The sequence below is a fragment of the Muntiacus reevesi genome, chromosome 5 (assembly GCF_963930625.1).
Source record: "Muntiacus reevesi chromosome 5, mMunRee1.1, whole genome shotgun sequence".
Lineage (NCBI taxonomy): Eukaryota > Metazoa > Chordata > Mammalia > Artiodactyla > Cervidae > Muntiacus > Muntiacus reevesi.
In genome coordinates, this window is record NC_089253.1 from 6381950 (window position 1) to 6399474 (window position 17525).

A 17525-nucleotide genomic window follows, 5' to 3' on the forward strand; every position below is an offset into this window, starting at 1 on the left:
AGATATTCAATAAATGGTTAGAAAATACAAAATATAAGAATTTTCTTTAAAGACTGAACCACAAAGAAAATTTAAATAATTTATGTGTATTTCTTAAGTCTTGAACATACATGATAGATTTTAGCAGATGTATTTAAGCGAGTTATTGTCCTAGTACATTAGAACTGCAGATAAAATTATCATTAAAATCCCTCAAGCTAAAATTTTCTTACATGCACATCCAGATTAAAAAGAGATAACAATTATTCTATTTCTCTGGAGGCCTAAACAACAAAAACTTATCCCTCTGAAATGATCATTTTGCTCGCAGATGTGAGAAAATTATATTTAACAATTTTTTTTTTTAGATAGTCCAGAGAGAATTGTTTCTCTTTGTCCATTTACTGGTATACTCATTGAACTGTATCCCTGAGGTGTTCAAACTCATGGTGGAGAAATAGCCTAACTGGAAAGATTAATTACTTTTCATATAGCTCAATGAAAATTATGGCTTTCCTGACCTGGCTTCTTACCCTGTCTCCCCTTCAGGAATAATATTTCATGTGCTGACAATAAACACTATCTAACAGAGTTGCTGCTTTGCCAGGAGTTAAGTTGGGAATTTCAGGGTCATGAGCAATTTTAAGCTAAGTAAAGCATTTGACTTACACCTATTTCTTAGTTGATACCCTTAATGTAAAGTAGTTTTGTGTTTATTCCAAGACACGTGCACAACTATGACCCCATCTCTAGTTTTCCTGTGATGCACCGTTCGCATGAAGAATGTAGATAGTATCAGACAACAGCGGATGTCAATCTAGCAGGAATTAGATTTAAAATTAGTTGCCAAAAAGTATTGGATCATACCAGAGGGATGTGAGTCTTTGAAAAATATGTTGTATAGTGTAGTTATGATCAGCTTTGTATGAAGCACAGTTGATCTGGGATCTCTCTTCGTTCTGGGTTAGAGAAGACCTTTTTTTTAAAAAAAAAATGTAGTATTTGCTTATTTTGTTCGTTGAGTTGCAATGTTATGTTAATTTTTTCTGTACAGCAAAGTGATTCAGTTATGCATATATGCTATACATATATGTGTATTCTTTTTCATATTCCTTTCCATTAGTGTTTATCACAGGATATCGAATATAGTTCACTGTGCTATATAGTAGGACCTTGTTGTTTATCCATTCTGTATATAATACTTTGCATCCACTAACCCCAAGCTCCCAATCCGTTCCTCCCGCACTCCCCTCTGCCTTGGCAACCGTAAGTCTTTTCTCTATCTGCAAGCCTGTTTCTGTTTCATAGATAAGTTCGTTTGTGTCATATTTTAGATTCCACATATAAGTGATGTCATGGGGTATTTGTCTTTCTCTTTCTGACTTACTGCACTTAGTGTGATAATCTCTGGGTCCGTCCAGTCCAGGTTGATACAAATGGCATTATTCCATTTTTATGGCTGAGTAGTATTCCATTGTATATGGAATACTATCTTTTTTATGTGATATCAGGGAAGCATCAGGGAAGAACTTTAGAGGAGGAGTGCTTAAGAGGAAGCCTGAAAGATGAGTAGTGTCAGTAAGGTGAAGAACTTAAAGGCAGGTCCTAGTGTGGAAGGGAGTTATGTGGAGGCTCAGAGTGCTCTAGAGAGTACACAATTGAAAAAGCCTTTGTTTGAAATTCTTGTTAACTTATCAGTGAACAAAGGATTCAACTCTGTACCTGTGTGGATGCACAGAATATTCTGAAACTTTAGGGCTCTTACCACACAGAACATTATAGAAGGAGTGGAATAAGAAATTGACCTTGTCCTGAAATGATGTAATCAGGTGATGAGAACACTAGTAGAAATGAGAGGAGGCTACCTTTTTTGGCAGTGCAGAAGAGAAAGAGACCAGACTATCTTTTGGTAAGAGAGAAGGTGGAGGGTTATTCAAGACCCGTGAAGGAGCTGGCGTTTGCCATGATTCTGCAGGATGAGGTTGGCAGCATGTTTGTAGTCTACTTGTGTCCTTGACTGTGTTTTGACTCTTGCCTTATTTGTTCAGCTAGGATTGTGTCTAAGCAGAGCCTCTGCATCGGTTCTTAACCTCAACTGCAGCCTTATCCTCTTACCCATGTGCCGCACGCTCCTGGCTTACCTTCGAGGATCGCAGAAGGTAAGAAAAAAGAAGTTCTAGTCACTGATTCCTGCGTAGCAATCAAGTGTAAAAGTATCACATTAGTCCTACTTAATTTTCATGGTCTGAATTTCTGCTGGAGTGATTTCTTCAAAGATGATCCTGATGTAGTAAAGACCTGATCATCTGTCAAGGTGATCACTAAACTATTCTACAATAGTAAGTTAGGGCAGTGGATAGTAGAACGAGTATCAGATACTGTGCTAACATATATAGAATTCACATATATACTTGTGGATCCTCCTATGATTTGGGGGTATTGAGGACAAAGAACTTGAAGCATGGAGAGTTTAATTAACTTGACCCAGACCTTAGGACTAGTGAATGGTAGAGCTGAGGTCAGCCCCAGTTCTGAACTCTTTGCACTAAAGTTTTCCTCACTGAAGCCTTGTAGTTTCATTTAATTAAATTCAGGTGAGCACACTGGAGCCCCATGCTGTGCTCAGTCACTCAGTTGTGTCCGATTCTTTGTGACCCCATGGACTGTAGCCCGCCAGGCTCCTCTGTCCATGGGATTCTCCAGGCAAGAATACTGGTGTGGGTTGCCATGTCCTTCTCCAGGGGATCTTCCCGACCCAGGGATCAAATCCAGGTCTCCCGCATTGCAGGCAGATTCTTTACCGTCTGAGCGATCAGGGAAGACCAAGAGCCCCGTGGACTTGGATTAATACACAGGGTGACTGCTGGCGTTGGCAGTTTCTTAAAACACGTTCCTGTTTTGAGCTGTGTCAGTGACTTGAAATAGAGTTCTTGGATATGATGTGATGTCGTGTATGATATTTGAATGTGAAAGAAAGGATTTGAGAAAAGAGAAAAGCTCTTTGAAAGTTAAAAATCCAACTGAAATTGTTTTCTGTCTTGTCTTGTCCGTGTGTGTGTGTTTGTGTACGAGTGTGTTTATTGCTTTCTTCACTAAGATAGTTAGGCACTACTGCATCGATACTGATATTTTGAAAGGAGTTGTTAACATGAGGTCATTTTGATGTTCTGTGAAGTTCATGTAAGTGGATTTACTGCAGTTAAAGTTCTCAATCTTTTCATGAAATTATATTTAGAAACTCTTTACTCTTAATGCATTAATTTGTGGAAATAACACTTTCTGTAGGTTGCCAGCTATTGTGAAATGCTAGGTTTAGATCCCTGTGGCTAGCCATTGGCTTGGTATGAAGAAAAAGATAAATGGCAGGAAATGGAAAGTGCCCAAGTCTCTCAGCATTTAATAAGACTTAGAGAATTGTCCCCCAGTGTGAAACATAGTATTCAAAGATGCTTGATGTTTAATTTTTGTACAAGATCAAGCAGGCATTTAGACCTGTAGATGAAATTGTTTTATTTTAAAATAATCTTAGTTTTTGACCACAAAAGGAAATCACACATATTGTAAAATGAAAACACTGCAGAAATATGCAAAGTTATCAGTGAAGGGTCCCCCTAATGTTGCTCTGCCCGCACAACCACAGTTTGAGAAAAATGCCTGCAAGTTTGTTAACATATACAGTGCCATTAATTTTAATCAATATAGGATCATAGTGTAGTTCATGTGTTGTAACATTTTTACCTAACAATATATCTTGCGTGTCTTTCCATATCAATACTAAGCCTCTTCACATTCTCTCTAATGATTTGAGTGTTCCACTGACTAGAAACTCTGTACTTCATCTTATCGAGGTTTTAATTGATAGACCTCCGCCGTATTTCCAAAGCTCTGTGCATGTAACTGATTTGCTGCATCACTTTTATCATATTAAGTTTTTTTTTTTAATCTAGGTTCCAAGCCGGAGAACCAGAAGATTGTTGGATAAAAGCAGAACATTCCATATAACCTGTGGTATGACTATCTGTATTTTCTCAGGTGAGAAAAAACAAAAGATGTTAAGTTTTATGTTAGAACATTTTATGGATGGCATTTTTATTGTTTATGGTTTTCTTATTATGTAGCTTAGTTTTCTCTTCCATGTGTGTAAAGAAATTTATCTAGCGGTGTTACAGAAAATGGGTATGTCAAGTATATATATATATATACTTGTATATAAATATGTGTGTGTGTATTCAAAGTTTGGTCCTTAAGCTGGTAATGATTGTTTTTCTAAAAGGAAATAATTTCATTTAGAAAGATTGGAAGAAGGTGATTAAAAGTTTTCAACCTCTAAAAGAAATGACATGATAGAAGTTTAAATTCTTGAAAATTAAAATGTGAAATGTGCATTCATAGAATATGATTCCTTCAAAATTATATTTGTTAAATGTTTCTTTGATATTACTACTTGGGCAGAAGAGCAAATGTCAAAATTGTGGAAGTTTATTCTGCTCAATTCCAAGTTAAAATGTAAAGTGAGAATCTTTGATTTTTAAGAGTCATTTTAAAATAAATGTTTATCCTGAGCAAAGGTTTGAAACAGAAAGTTATAAACATTTTTATTAAGTGCGTGCATGCTGTCACTTCAGTCATATCTGATTCTTTGTGAAGCTATAGACTGTTGCTTGCCAGGCCCCACTGTCTATGGGATTCTCCAGGCAAGACCACAAGAGTGGGTTGCCATTTCCTCCTCCAGGGTATCTTCCAGATCCAGAGATCAAACCTGTCTCCTGCATTAGCAGGCAGGTTTTTCACCGTAGTGCCACCTGGGAAGCACGTGGATTCTGTCAGTGGATTGTGTAGGTCTATCCCCAGCTGCTCATCTGCCCTGCTGTGTGACATAATCTCTCTGATCTTCAGTTGTTAACCGTAAAATGGATTGACAGCAGCGCCTACCTCATGGTTTTAAGAAGAAAATGAAAACATGCATGCGAAGTTCTTAGGACAGAATTAATTATTATAATTTACAACCTCATGAGTAAATTATCTCAGTGCTCTTGTGTTTGTTTGCTTAGTCTTTCAGTCGTATCCAACTCTTTATGACCCCATGAGCTGTAGCCCTCCAGGCTCCTCTGTCCAGGGGGTTTCCCAGGCAAGAATACTGGAGTGGGTTGCCATTTGTGGTAAGGGTTAGGGTTGGATTACAGCTAGAGAGTGAAAGGTCAAAAATGGAGGATGATCAGAAAACATTGGCACATTCTTAACTTGATTTTTTCTAAGTAGTAGTTGTGTCCAAATATTCCATCAATTGGAGAACAACCTAGATACTGAGATGGTGTAGAGTGTTGCCATGACTGAGCTTGTGATTCAGAGGGTTTGCAGTCTGCCGCTCACTAGGGGTCTGACCATAGTTAAGCCACCTTTCTTTTCTTCTTGATTTAAAGATTTATTTATTTTTGACTTCACTGGGTCTTCACTACTGAGGGTTTTCTCAGTTTGTAGCAGGCCTCAGTAGCTGTGGCACATGTGGGATCTTCTAGGACTGGGGATTGAACCTATGTCCCCTGCACTGGCAGGTGGATTCTTAACCACTGGACCACCAGCGAGGCTCCTTAGCTTACCCTTAGTTTTCTTATCTGTAAAATAGGGATGTATTATCTATAAAACAGGATGAAATGAGAAAATCCACACAAAGCCCATCACTTTCTCTCTGCTGCCTAAAATCAAAAGCTGCAAATTCTTTCAATCTCAAAAACTTTTTAGGGTCTTCCCAGCTGGCTCAGTGATAAAATATGCCTCCAATGCAGGAGACACAGATTCGACCCCTGGGTTGGGAAGATCCCCTGGAGGAGGAAATGGCAACCTACTCCAGTATTCTTGCCTGGAGAATCCCATGGACCAAGGAGCCTGGTAGGCTACAGTCTATGGGGTGACAGAGTCAGATATGACTGAATGACTGGGCACACACACAGAAGACCTCTTAAGAAAGGTGAATGTTATCTCTTAAGGATATCTCTCATATAGCTCTTACCTAGGGCACTTTTTTCAGGAGAATTAAAAAGAATGGTATTTCCTCTTAGGATGCCTTTGAACTTTTGAGACATAAAATGTGTAGTGAACATGTAAGCCTTTTGTGTATAATAGAGGGATTTTTTTCCTATAGGTTTTAGAAATACTGAGGCTGTAGGACATAGTTTTGTTTCAATAATGTTTCATATCTGTGCCATAGCTGAGTATCACCTAGACAGCCTTTATTTCTTTGGAACCCTGTCTTTGCATATTAGTTAACCCACTTTCAGTTTTCAGTCTATTCATTTGTAGGACCCTTTTCCTTCCTTTAATCTGGGCACTGACAGCAGCTTATGAATCCTTTAAATAACCCCCTAGATTATTTAGCATTCTATCCCTTCTCTCTCACTTTCAACTGTCTTTGGGAGTAATTCAGAACTCTTGGCCCATCTACATACATCTCATATGCTAGGTTGGATTGGTTGTAGAATTTTCACTTTCCAGGCCATGTCATTTTTTGAATCACAACAGTCCTTAAAGTATAAATTGTAATGTTTTCCTAAGCAATTTTGGTTCATTTATCTTATTAAGTCTCTTATTTCTGTCATCATCATTTTACAGAAGAGTAAACTGAGGCATTAGCAGGCAAGTGATGTGGGCAAGAAAAGAGGTTTTCTAACTAATTAAATGTTGCTCTTTCCAGTATGTTGTAATGTGCCGTTAATTTTAACCTTATTTCATCTACAAGGAAAGCTTGAGAAGGGAGGAGGCTATTATAGTGTTGTGCAAAAAGTCATTTGCTTCTTTCTTCTCTAACCTCATAATAATTTTCTTTTTTCTGACAATGCCATAAGGAATTTCTCTTCACTCTCTAGTAATTTCCTAACTCTTTGGTGTAAGCTCTGAGTCAGTTGACTACTCATTAGCACACCATTGTAGGCAGGTTATTAAATGGTGATTATTATCTTCCTGAGTTTTTGTCCCATGAAGTTGTTACCAACACTTTTGCTGTTGGATTTAAACACTATGTCTTGAATCTGTGGACTGTGAAAAATGTTGACTGGTTAAAAACCTTTTCATGGGCTTTTATGTTAGGTTGAGTGTCAGTGAAGTACACAAAATATATAACAGGTTTGGTGCTATAGGAGAGGCGAAAGATTGGGAAATATATAATACAGCAGTTCCCCCTTATCCCTGGGGAATACTTTCCAAGACTTCCAGTGAATGCTAGAAATCAATGATTATATATCCTGTATATACTGTTTTTTCCTATACAAACACACCTGCAATAAAGTTTAGTTTATAAATTAGGCACAGTTAAAGATTAGCAATAATTACTAATGTTATAATTGTAACAATATGCTATAATAAAAACTAAATGAATGTGATCCTCTTCTCTCTCAAGGTACCTTATTGTACCAGTTAAATGCCTCTTCCATCTTAACTGAACATGCGCTGCAGCTGGTCACTTCTGCAGTTTGGGGTGTGACAGCAGAGTGAGCACAAAATCCTTTTTCCTCTCCCGTTTCTGGGATAGATGATTCCGTCTTGCTGTGGATCTCAGCACCGTCAACATAGGGAACTTCTTTTCCTCATTAAGTCAGAAACATTCACCTTTTCACTTAAAGGAGGCCCTTTACAGCTTCCTATGGCATATATGAATTGCTGGCATCACTACTCTTGTCGTTTGGGGCCATTATTAAATAAAACAAGGGTGACTTGATCACAAATACTGCAGTATCTCAGACTGTGGCTCTGATAACCAAGCCCGTTACTCAGTGCCCAACGGGTGGGCTGTGCTGGACTAAGGGATGACTCGTGTCCCAAGTGGGATGGAGCGGGACAGCCAGAGATTTCATCACACTCAGGACAACATGCAATTTAAAACTTATAAACTGTTTATTTCTGGAATTTTCCACTGAATGTTTTCAGACCACAGGTAACTAAAGCTGCAGATAGTGAAACAATGAGTAAGGGGGGGGGGGTGATGATTGTATTCAGGAGATGCTTAAGTGAATAAATAAATTCCTGTATTATTATACACATATGTGTGCGTATGTGTGTCAGTGTGTGTTGGTGTATTTCTAACTCTTGACTTATTAGGGTTATTTTATTTCAGCTTTTGAAAATTCTGTTTCTTTGCATTATTTCTCATGCTAAAACTGTGTATAAGTAAGATTCTTTGTGCTTTTAAGACTTCCCTTTTAACTGAACATTTTATTGCCTACATGGTTGTCAAAGTGTGACCCTGTGTTTGTGTAAGGAGAGGAACCAACTCCCCTTTATTGAGAATATCTGAAAACCCCACTGACTGGTGTGATTCTGTAGGTGTGCACGTGGCCGCCCACCTGGTTAATGCCCTCAACTTCTCAGCGAACTACCGTGAGGACTTTGTCGAACTGAACGCGGCAAGATACCGAGAGGAGGTGGGTGGCCTCTGTCTTCTCATTTTCCTTTCACTTGTCGTGAGATGACTAATGAGGGTCTGTGATTTTCGCAGAAAATTTGTACCTTGCTGCTCCTTTTGAGTGCTTTTAAAATGCACTTGTCAAGTTGAGTTTTACTCCTTTTCAACAGAAAATATATATAATTACTATTTCACAGTCTCTCCTGCTGAACCTGAAAGTTCGGAGAGTATCTACTTATTGCATTCTGCGGTGTTCACATGGTTGCCACTCAGGCAGCCTTCTGCCTCCCAACAGTTTTGTCTAATTCCCATCACTCAGTGGAGGCTATTGGCAGTGCCAACACAGGGTAAAAATCCTCTAGGAACTCATGCTCTGCTTGAGGAGGAAAAGGGCAGAACAGAAAGTTGACCGATGATCCTAGACCATTAGTTGATTTGACTTAAAAATATTGTTGAATTTTAATGCTTTACTTTGTTTTATTTTGTTTTGTATTCCTTATAATAGGTGACGTTGGGCTGAATTCTATAGGGGCAATATCTAACTTAGGGTTGCTCTTCTCCATGTGAAGCTGCCCATAAAGTGAAATTATAAGTGCAGGGAGCCGAGGTGGACCAAGAAACAGAGCGTGCACAGCCCCAGTTAGGTCTCCGTTGCTTGACACTCTCACGGTGACCTCGGGCTGCCTTTGGTTCCCAAAGCCAGGACTGCATCAACACCAAAATGTTCAGGGTCCTGTGTGATCAGAGCCCTGCCCTGTTCTGCTCAGTGTGGTAGTGACTTAATAGATTGTTCTCCTCACTCCATCTTCCCCTTACATATCACCAAAGTTCTCTAGATTTGTACCACTGATCATGTGCTTGACCTCCCTCCTAAGACAAATCAAAAGTCAAAGTAATGACAAACAAACACAGACATAAATCATTAAACCAAAATAACAAGTAGCCCTAGATAAATCCCTTAACTATACTAGTATCTTTTAATATACTAGTGATTTTGTTGACTTGGGTTAGAGGCAGCCCCTAATATTTTTCACTGCTGAGCAATCTGTATCAGGTCAGTTTCACTCCTGAGAAATCTGTATGCAGATCAAGAAGGAATAGTTAGAATCAGGCATGGAACAACAGACTGGTTCCAAATTGGGAAAGGAAAGCTCTGCATGTAATGATTTCATCCCAGAGAGATCCCCCTACCTCTCCCTATCTCGCATCACTTGCCCTGGTCATATGGGGTTACTTGTATTTTAATGAAAATTCTTTTTTAATCTTTTCCTTCTTTGCTTCCCTCTTCTGCTTTATAATTCATATATCTTCAATAACTGTAATGATTTAATCATTTTATTTTAATATACTTTTTCTTAATATGCCAGTATTCTAGTCATTTTAGGATTTCTAGGATTTTAGGATTAAATTTATTTCAGTTTAAGAGAGATAGAGGCTTAATGTAAAAATATTTTAGAACTCTCAAGTAAGTGAAAAGTGAAAGCTTTTCCTCCAAAAATAGCCACAAGTAATGATTTTATGTTTTTTTCTTTTGACTGGTATTTTATGATATATATTCTTTAGCAATAGCAATTTGTAAATATATGTATTGTGACTTACTGTATCAGAAAGTATACATATACCTCATCTTCTTCATACAAATATTCCATAGTTTATTTTTAATCATTTTCTTACTCACGAATGTTGAGCTGATTCCAGGTTTTTGTCATAAACTGCATGCTAATAAATTTATTTTTTTTTGTACAGTTCTGCTAGGCAGATTTATAGAAGTAATTTTGGTTTCAAAGGTACACACATTTTTAGTTTTGTTGGACAAATTACTTTCCAAAAAACCTTCACCAATTGATACACTCTACCAGTTTTATTGCAATGCTTATTTTTACACCTCACTTGTTTTTAAAAAAATACTGCTGATAAGATGGATGAAAAATAGTAATTCATTTTAATTTGCATTTTCCTTTTTTCCCCATCTTTCCTCCCTTCCCTTGCTTCTTCAGTCATGTCTTTCTCCCCTTCTTCTTTCTTTTAATAAATATTTTTGAATGCCTGGTAGGTATCAGGCCATATACTAGATTAAGATGAGAAAATACACACACATTCCCAGAGAGATAATACATATATGAACAGTTGTATTCTTCTGTGACTTGTCTTTGGAAAGGGTGCTTTTGTGTTCTTGCTGTGTGCTTACACTCTTGTTTTCTCCACACCCCCAGGGACCCCTTCCTTCTCCAGTTTGTGATGGGTGGCACATTCCTAATGCAATAGCTCAGTTGGCCTCATCTTGTCATCTGTGAAACAGTCTCTTACTCTTATACCCCGTCTTCATTCCCTAGCAGTTTTAGTCATCTTCTGAGGTTTCCTAGCTAATTATTCATATTTCTGGTATTACCACTTTGTTCAGTCTATCTTGTGTTTTTCCTAGTTGTTTATGTATTAGGTTCCTCAGGATTATGGGCCTCCCTAGTAGTTCAGATGGAGAGGGAAATGGCAACCCACTCCAGTGTTCTTGCCTGGAGAGTCCCAGGGACGGTGGAGCCTGGTGGGCTGCCCTCTATGGGGTCGCACAGAGTCGGCCACGACTGAAGTGACTTAGCAGCAGCAGCAGTAGTGGTTCCGATGGTCAAGAATCTGCCTGTAATGCAGGAGACCTGGATTCGATCCCTGGGTCAGGAAGATCCCCTGGAGAAAGGAATGACTACACACTCCAGTATTCTTGCCTAGAAATTTTCACGGACAGAGGAGCCTGGCGGGCTACAGTCCATAGGGTCGCAAAGAGTCAGACACAACTGAGCAACTGTCACTTTGATACTCTAGATTGGCCTTTAGTCCTGTTTTTAATGCTATGTTTCTAACTAGAAGCCATTGGACCTAAGCTGGATGAGGAGCTATTTTTCGGCAAAGGGTCCTTATTCAGGGTCCCTGAAATTATTTAAATGGCTTCCTACTTTGTATATAGCTTGGTTTGGCCACAGATTCAATGGAGGCATGAGAAAAGTAATTCATAAATTGTACAGTATTAGGCCCCTTTGGATAAAAAATTAATCCACATTCTACTGGGTATTGATCTAAGATTTCCAGAAGAGAGAAGGGAGTTGATTTCAGTTCATTATACCATGGGGATGTAGTTTAAAGGAAATATTCCAGTAACAATATTAATGTATTTCTAATTAGAAGGAAGCTGTCTTCCTTATTTGAATATTATCACTACTTTTCACAGTAGCATTTGAAACATTTTAGTTCTCAGTATTCTCTGCATTGAATTTGCACAACATAACCCCCTCCATATATTTTATTACTTTTTTGATTCTCACTGTTTTGACACTTGCTAGGTGCAGTTGCCTGGAAAATCCCATGGACAGAGGAACCTGTTAGGCTACAGTCCATGGTATTGCAAAGAGTCAGACATGACTGAGCGACTTCACAGGTGTAGTTGGCAGTTGTAGACAGAGCATATATTAATGTTTCCACATTATAGCTAGAAGTGTTGAATCCCGGAATGATCAAAGGGTAGGCTTCAGGCCACTCCTGCTATCCTATAATTGACCATTAAGATGAAAGCTTGGACCTTCTGACTCCTCATCCAATATTCTTCCCTTTTCAAATGGATAAATTCCTTGGAATTGGATTTTGTATGTATGATAATCTCCTCTGGGCTTCTCTGGTGGCTCAGACAGTAAAGAATCTGCCTGTAAATTAGGATACATGAGTTCAATCCCTGGGTTGGGAAGATCCCCTGGAGAAAGGAATAGCAACCCACTCCAGTATTCTTGCCTGGAGAATTCCATGGACAGAGGAGGCTGGTGGGCTACAGTCCATGGGGTTGCAAAGAGTAGGAAATGACGGAGCAACTAACACCATCACCACCATAATCTCCTCTAGCATTGTAAAAACATTATGAAACTTAATTGAATCTCTGTTATTTCCATTGGGAGGACAGTTTCCTACATGCCTAACACATGGCTCTTATCACTCAAAGACTCCTTGCAGAATTTTGTGTTCATCACAAAATTTTGTGTTCATCACAAAATTTTATTTTTCAGCCATTTTTTTTTCTTTTTTTTTCAGGATCCTAGAAAACTGCTCTTCACAACTGGTAAGTTGTTATCACTGCGGCTTCTATACTGTGTTTATATATATGCCAAAATACCACATGGGAAATGTTCATGTCAAACAACTGTTCAAGCATAAGGTTTCAAAGAAACCAAAGGGTCAGGGCAAACCATCAGGGTTCAGAGGAATGAAGAGTAAAATTAAGCAAATGTATTTGCCTTTAATATATTCTTTCAATGGAAATTACATAAGACCATGGGCTTAGGAGTGCCTGCTGTGTACCTGTTGTTATGACAAGTACTCTTGGAGATAATACAGAGGGAATGAGTTTCTGTTTTTGAAATTTTAGAGAAAAAACACCAAGCACTCTGAGTATCAGTGTAGTTCTTAATATTTAGTAATTTAGTAGGACATTTTCTGATCTTAAAACCTATAAGCAAGAGGAGAAACAGTTGCTAAAATAAGTTATTTTTCTTGAAATGTGTCTCCTCGCTCATTTTTAATTTATTTTCCCTTATTAAGCATGTTGTCCATAAAATCTCAGTCTAGACTATTTGTTAAAGTGCATTTGAACATCTCAGAATTTGGCCCTGATGTTAGTACAGTTCTAGTTATTTTTTCTCTGTCTCAATCTTACATTTATAATAATGAAAGGAGACTGCATTTGGGGGATTTTTAGCACCTGTTTCAGAGACAGGATGATTGTGGATGGGAGTGGCCTGTCATAAAGTCTTGGTGTACTACCTCATTAAGGATCAGAATTGCATACAGGACATGGCTCTGTCAAATGCATTGTTTCTTTTTTTATCAGTCTTATGAAGAAAAATAATAATTCAGGTGTTTTCCCTTCCATGCCACATCTGCATATTTATAATATATATTTTCTGCCTATACATTATGATTTTTTTCCATTTGCAAAGTACATATTTCACAGTTTTCTCCTTAGGAACACCATTTAGTTTTGTTTACAACTTTGCTCGTTGAAAACATGTTTTTATTAAAGCATTAAGAATTGGATGGGAACAGAAGGGCAGAAAAGCAGAAAAATGAAACCTTATGTATGAATCAATGTATTTTTTGGTTCATATGGATCAATTTAAGAGAAATAAATAAGAACTTTGTTTTAATATTCTTTTACTGCATAGAATATAGATGAAACCTTAGAAATGCTTTAAAAAGTTTAGTTTATAAAAATATAAAAATCTCTTATATGACAAAGATATTACATTAAGAAACTTAGTAAAATTACTGCTTATAAGTAGGTGATCTCAGCCCTAACATGAAATACCATCATCCTGTGTTGTTTCTCAGAAGTTCCTATGAGTGTGTTAGGCCAAACAGAGGTAATTTTATACTTAAAAACACAAATTCCTGGTTTCATCCTAGAGAGAGGCCAAGTTGGGACCTGGCGATGTGTTTTGTTAACCTTCCCAGTCCTGTTTCACCTTCACTGAGCATCTGATTATACTCCTGAGCGTAACTTCTCACCACCGCCTACCTTTACCTCCTCTCTTACTCTCTTTTCTTCACCTGTTCAACGCTCACTCATCCTTTCAGTGTCAGTTGACATACCCCGTTATGCACAGATTTCTCCCTAATTCCGCTAAGCACAGCTGATCCCTTCTTGGCCTGGGCCCCTAAAGATACATGGTAAAATACTATGAATAATTGGTTTCCTTCCATATACTGTAGAATAATTTATTACCTACATATATGGTGTTTTCCACTTGAAATCAGTTTCTTCACAGTGGAACAGGGCCACCCGCAGATCATGCAGAGAAAACATTTTGTGGAGTTTCTCTCAGTACAAGCAACTTGAACTGCCCCAGATCAGCATGTCGGTATCACTTTGGTGGCCCAGTTCCATAAAATTTGATGAAAGAAATACTATACCTTTCATCAGGTGCCATCTGTTTCCCAGGAACACAGACCCAATCCCCCTAAATATGATGCTAAAGCTCCTCTATGGTATTTTGACTCACTAAATAAATGTTAGAAGTATTTCAATTAAGAACTTATAGAATAAATTTAATAGATTGAATTATTCAAACATTTAAAAATGCATGCTACATATCTCCAAATTTGGTAGTACTTGTATGATGAGAATAAAATGCTCAATATCCAATTTCAATTAGAAAAACCCTCATAAACAAGCACAGTTATGTCTCCAATTATCTTGGTAAAAACAGGATGATGAATACAAGATGGTATATTTCTGACTACATCTGGGTAGGGATGAAAATGATCTTTCAGTTCATCTATAAATGGTAGTGTAGTGCAGTCATTCATTTTACAGGCTACTAATTAACCTAATATGCATAGATCAAAAACAATAAGAGTAAACGTAGTAAGCATTTTTTCCCTAAGAAAACAAGTATAGATTTTGCTTTATAACTTGAAGACTGAGAGTTCACAGTGTACTTCATTTTGCTAAGTGACTTTGCCCAGTGTACTTAGACTAGCCCAATACTTTCTAATCTGTGCTTCCTGACTCTTGGGATATGTGTGGTAATAGAGGCTAATTTATTGGGACTTGGCTGAGCTATTATCCAAGGCTAGGTTAGGATGCCCTTTGATGTACTTTGAAAATACTCAATGTCTGGCTCTCTTTCAGCACTTAATACCCTGTGTTGCAATTGCCTGCTTATCGTGTCTCCTACACTGGACTGAGATTTCTTTTAGAGCACAATTCATTTTTACTCTAGCACTTGACTGTGCAATACAGATGCCCAGAAAGCAGTCCCTGAATGGATAAAAGTCATTTTCTTGGCCTTTTTTAAAGGGAGCATAATTGCTTTATAATGTTGTGTTAGTTTCTGGAAAGGGTGTGGAGAAAAGGGAACCCTCTTGCACTGCTGGTGGGAATGTAAATCAGCCACTGTGGTGGCTCAAATGGTAAAGAATCTGCCTGCAGTGAGGGAGACCTGGGTTCGATCCCTGGGTCAGGAAAATCCCCTGGAGGAGGGCTTGGCTACCGACTCCGGTATTCTTGCCTGGAGAATTCCATGGACAGAGGAGCCTGGTGGGCTGCAGTCCATGGGGTCTCAAAGAGTCAGAACAACTGAGAGATTAACACTTTCACGGAGAACAGTGTGGAGGTTCCTTAAAAACTAAAACTAGAACTGTCATAAGACCCAGCAACCCCACTACTGGGCGTGGTGGTGGTGGTGGTGGTGGTTTAGTTGCTACGTTGTGTCCAGTTCTTGTGACCCCATGGACTGTAGCCTGCCAGGCTCCTCTGTCCATGGGGATTCTCTAGGCAAGAATACTGGAGTGGGTTGCTAGTTCCTTCGCCAGGGGATCTTCCCCATCCAGGAATCGAACCCGGGTCCATGCATTGCAGGCAGATTCTTTGCCAACTGAGCTATGAGGGAAGCCCACTAATAGATATGGACCCTGAGTAAGCCATAATTCAAAAAGACACATGAGGGGAAGAATGTACTGCTGCTGCTGCTGCTGTCACTTCAGTCGTGTCTGACTCTGTGCGACCCCATAGACGGCAGCCCACCAGGCTCCCCCGTCCCTGGGATTCTCAAGGCAAGAACACTGGAGTGGGTTGCCATTTCCTTCTCCAACGTGTGAAAGTGAAAAGTGAAAGTGAAGTCGCTCAGTCATGTCTGACACATAGCGACCCCATGGACTGTAGCCTACCCGGCTCCTCCGTCCATGGGATTTTCCAGGCAAGAGTACTGGAGTGGGGTGCCATTGCCTTCCCCAGGAAGAATGTACACCTGTGGGTAATTCATATTGATGTATGACAGAAATCAAACCAATTTTGTAAACTAGTCGATTAAAAATAAATAAATATTAGAAAAAGACATATGTAGCCCAGTGTTCATTGCAGCACTATTTATAATAGCCAGCACATGGAAGTAACCTAAATGTTACAGATGAATGGATAAAGAATATAATATATAAGGATATAGTATATAAGGATATAGTACATAATATATACAATGGAATATTACTCAGCCTTAAAAATGAATGAAATTGGGTCATTTGTAGAAAAGTCATTTGTTTTTACACCTTCTACTTGTTACATAGATATTCTCTGCAACATTCTAGATAATTTGTAGGCCAGTCTCTGTTTAATTCCAGTGACAGAAAATCTTAGCTTTTTTTAAGCTGAACTATAGTTAATTTTCAATGTTGTGAAACACAAATACACTTGTGTTTCAAGTGTATAGGAAAGTGATTCAGTTATACATGCATATATATGTGTGTGTATATGTATATATGTGTGTTTGTGTATATGTATATATATATATTTTCAGATTCTTTTCCATTATAGGTTATTACAAGATATTGAGTATAGTTCCTTGTGCTATGCAGTATGTCTTTGCTGTTTACTTATTTTACATATAGTAATGTACATATATTAATCCCTAAATCCTAATCCCCCGCTCTCTCCCCTTTGGTTTTTAAGTTACCCATCCCACCATTTTTTTGGACCACTTTGATTGTAATTTTTTTTCTTCTCGTTGCTAATTATAAGTCAGTTTTTCTTCTTCATTGCTATGAAGTCTATTACTTTATAAATTGCAAACTCTGGAATTTTTGTACTTCTGGAAGAGAGAAACGAAAAATGAATTCTTTTGAAAAGAAAGATAGCTTTATAAATTTGAAAGAATATTAAAAAGCATTGAATTGATTCTTCTTAGTTTACAGATGCGATTCAGTGAGATTGGGATTTGACTTAAGGGACAGTAACAGCTATAATTCCAGGATATACACATATGCCCTAGGTTATTTGAGGCTTCTATTTCATCTTGATTTCAAATGGCTGAGGTCAACTATTTCACCCTAAGTCTTTCTCATATGTTTTCCATGGTCTGCTCTAAAAGGAATGCTTGAGTTCAGTGTTTGGGGAAGTATGTGTTCAAATTTAAGCTGGTTTCTTGACTTTAGTACCTCTCAGAAAATTTACATTAATGTGCCCTATGATTCTTCAAAGAATAGTTATAGCATTTTTGATCACTGGAAATTAATACCTAAAAGAATTGATGTTCAAATAATACCCTTTGGAACTTATACCTCTATTCTAAACATGCTCCATTTTTTCAGGTATACTGATGAAGTGATTTGCAGACATTCTAAAGCTAAT

The 17525-nt window shown here is 38.1% G+C and overlaps 1 protein-coding gene across 5 annotated transcripts in view; it reads left to right on the forward strand.

The window, feature by feature from the left end:
- NOX4 (NADPH oxidase 4) overlaps window positions 1–17525 on the forward strand; it is a 175328-nt gene that overhangs the window by 33149 nt on the left and 124654 nt on the right. For 3 of the 5 annotated variants that reach the window (XM_065936840.1, XM_065936841.1, XM_065936845.1), the window contains exons 3-6: window positions 2028–2138; window positions 3927–4011; window positions 8293–8390; window positions 12437–12464. In XM_065936840.1, the coding sequence (XP_065792912.1) occupies window positions 2028–2138; window positions 3927–4011; window positions 8293–8390; window positions 12437–12464 (322 nt within the window). The remainder of the gene's footprint in view (window positions 1–2027; window positions 2139–3926; window positions 4012–8292; window positions 8391–12436; window positions 12465–17525) is intronic. The other 2 variants (XM_065936843.1, XM_065936844.1) reach the window with 1 other exon arrangement.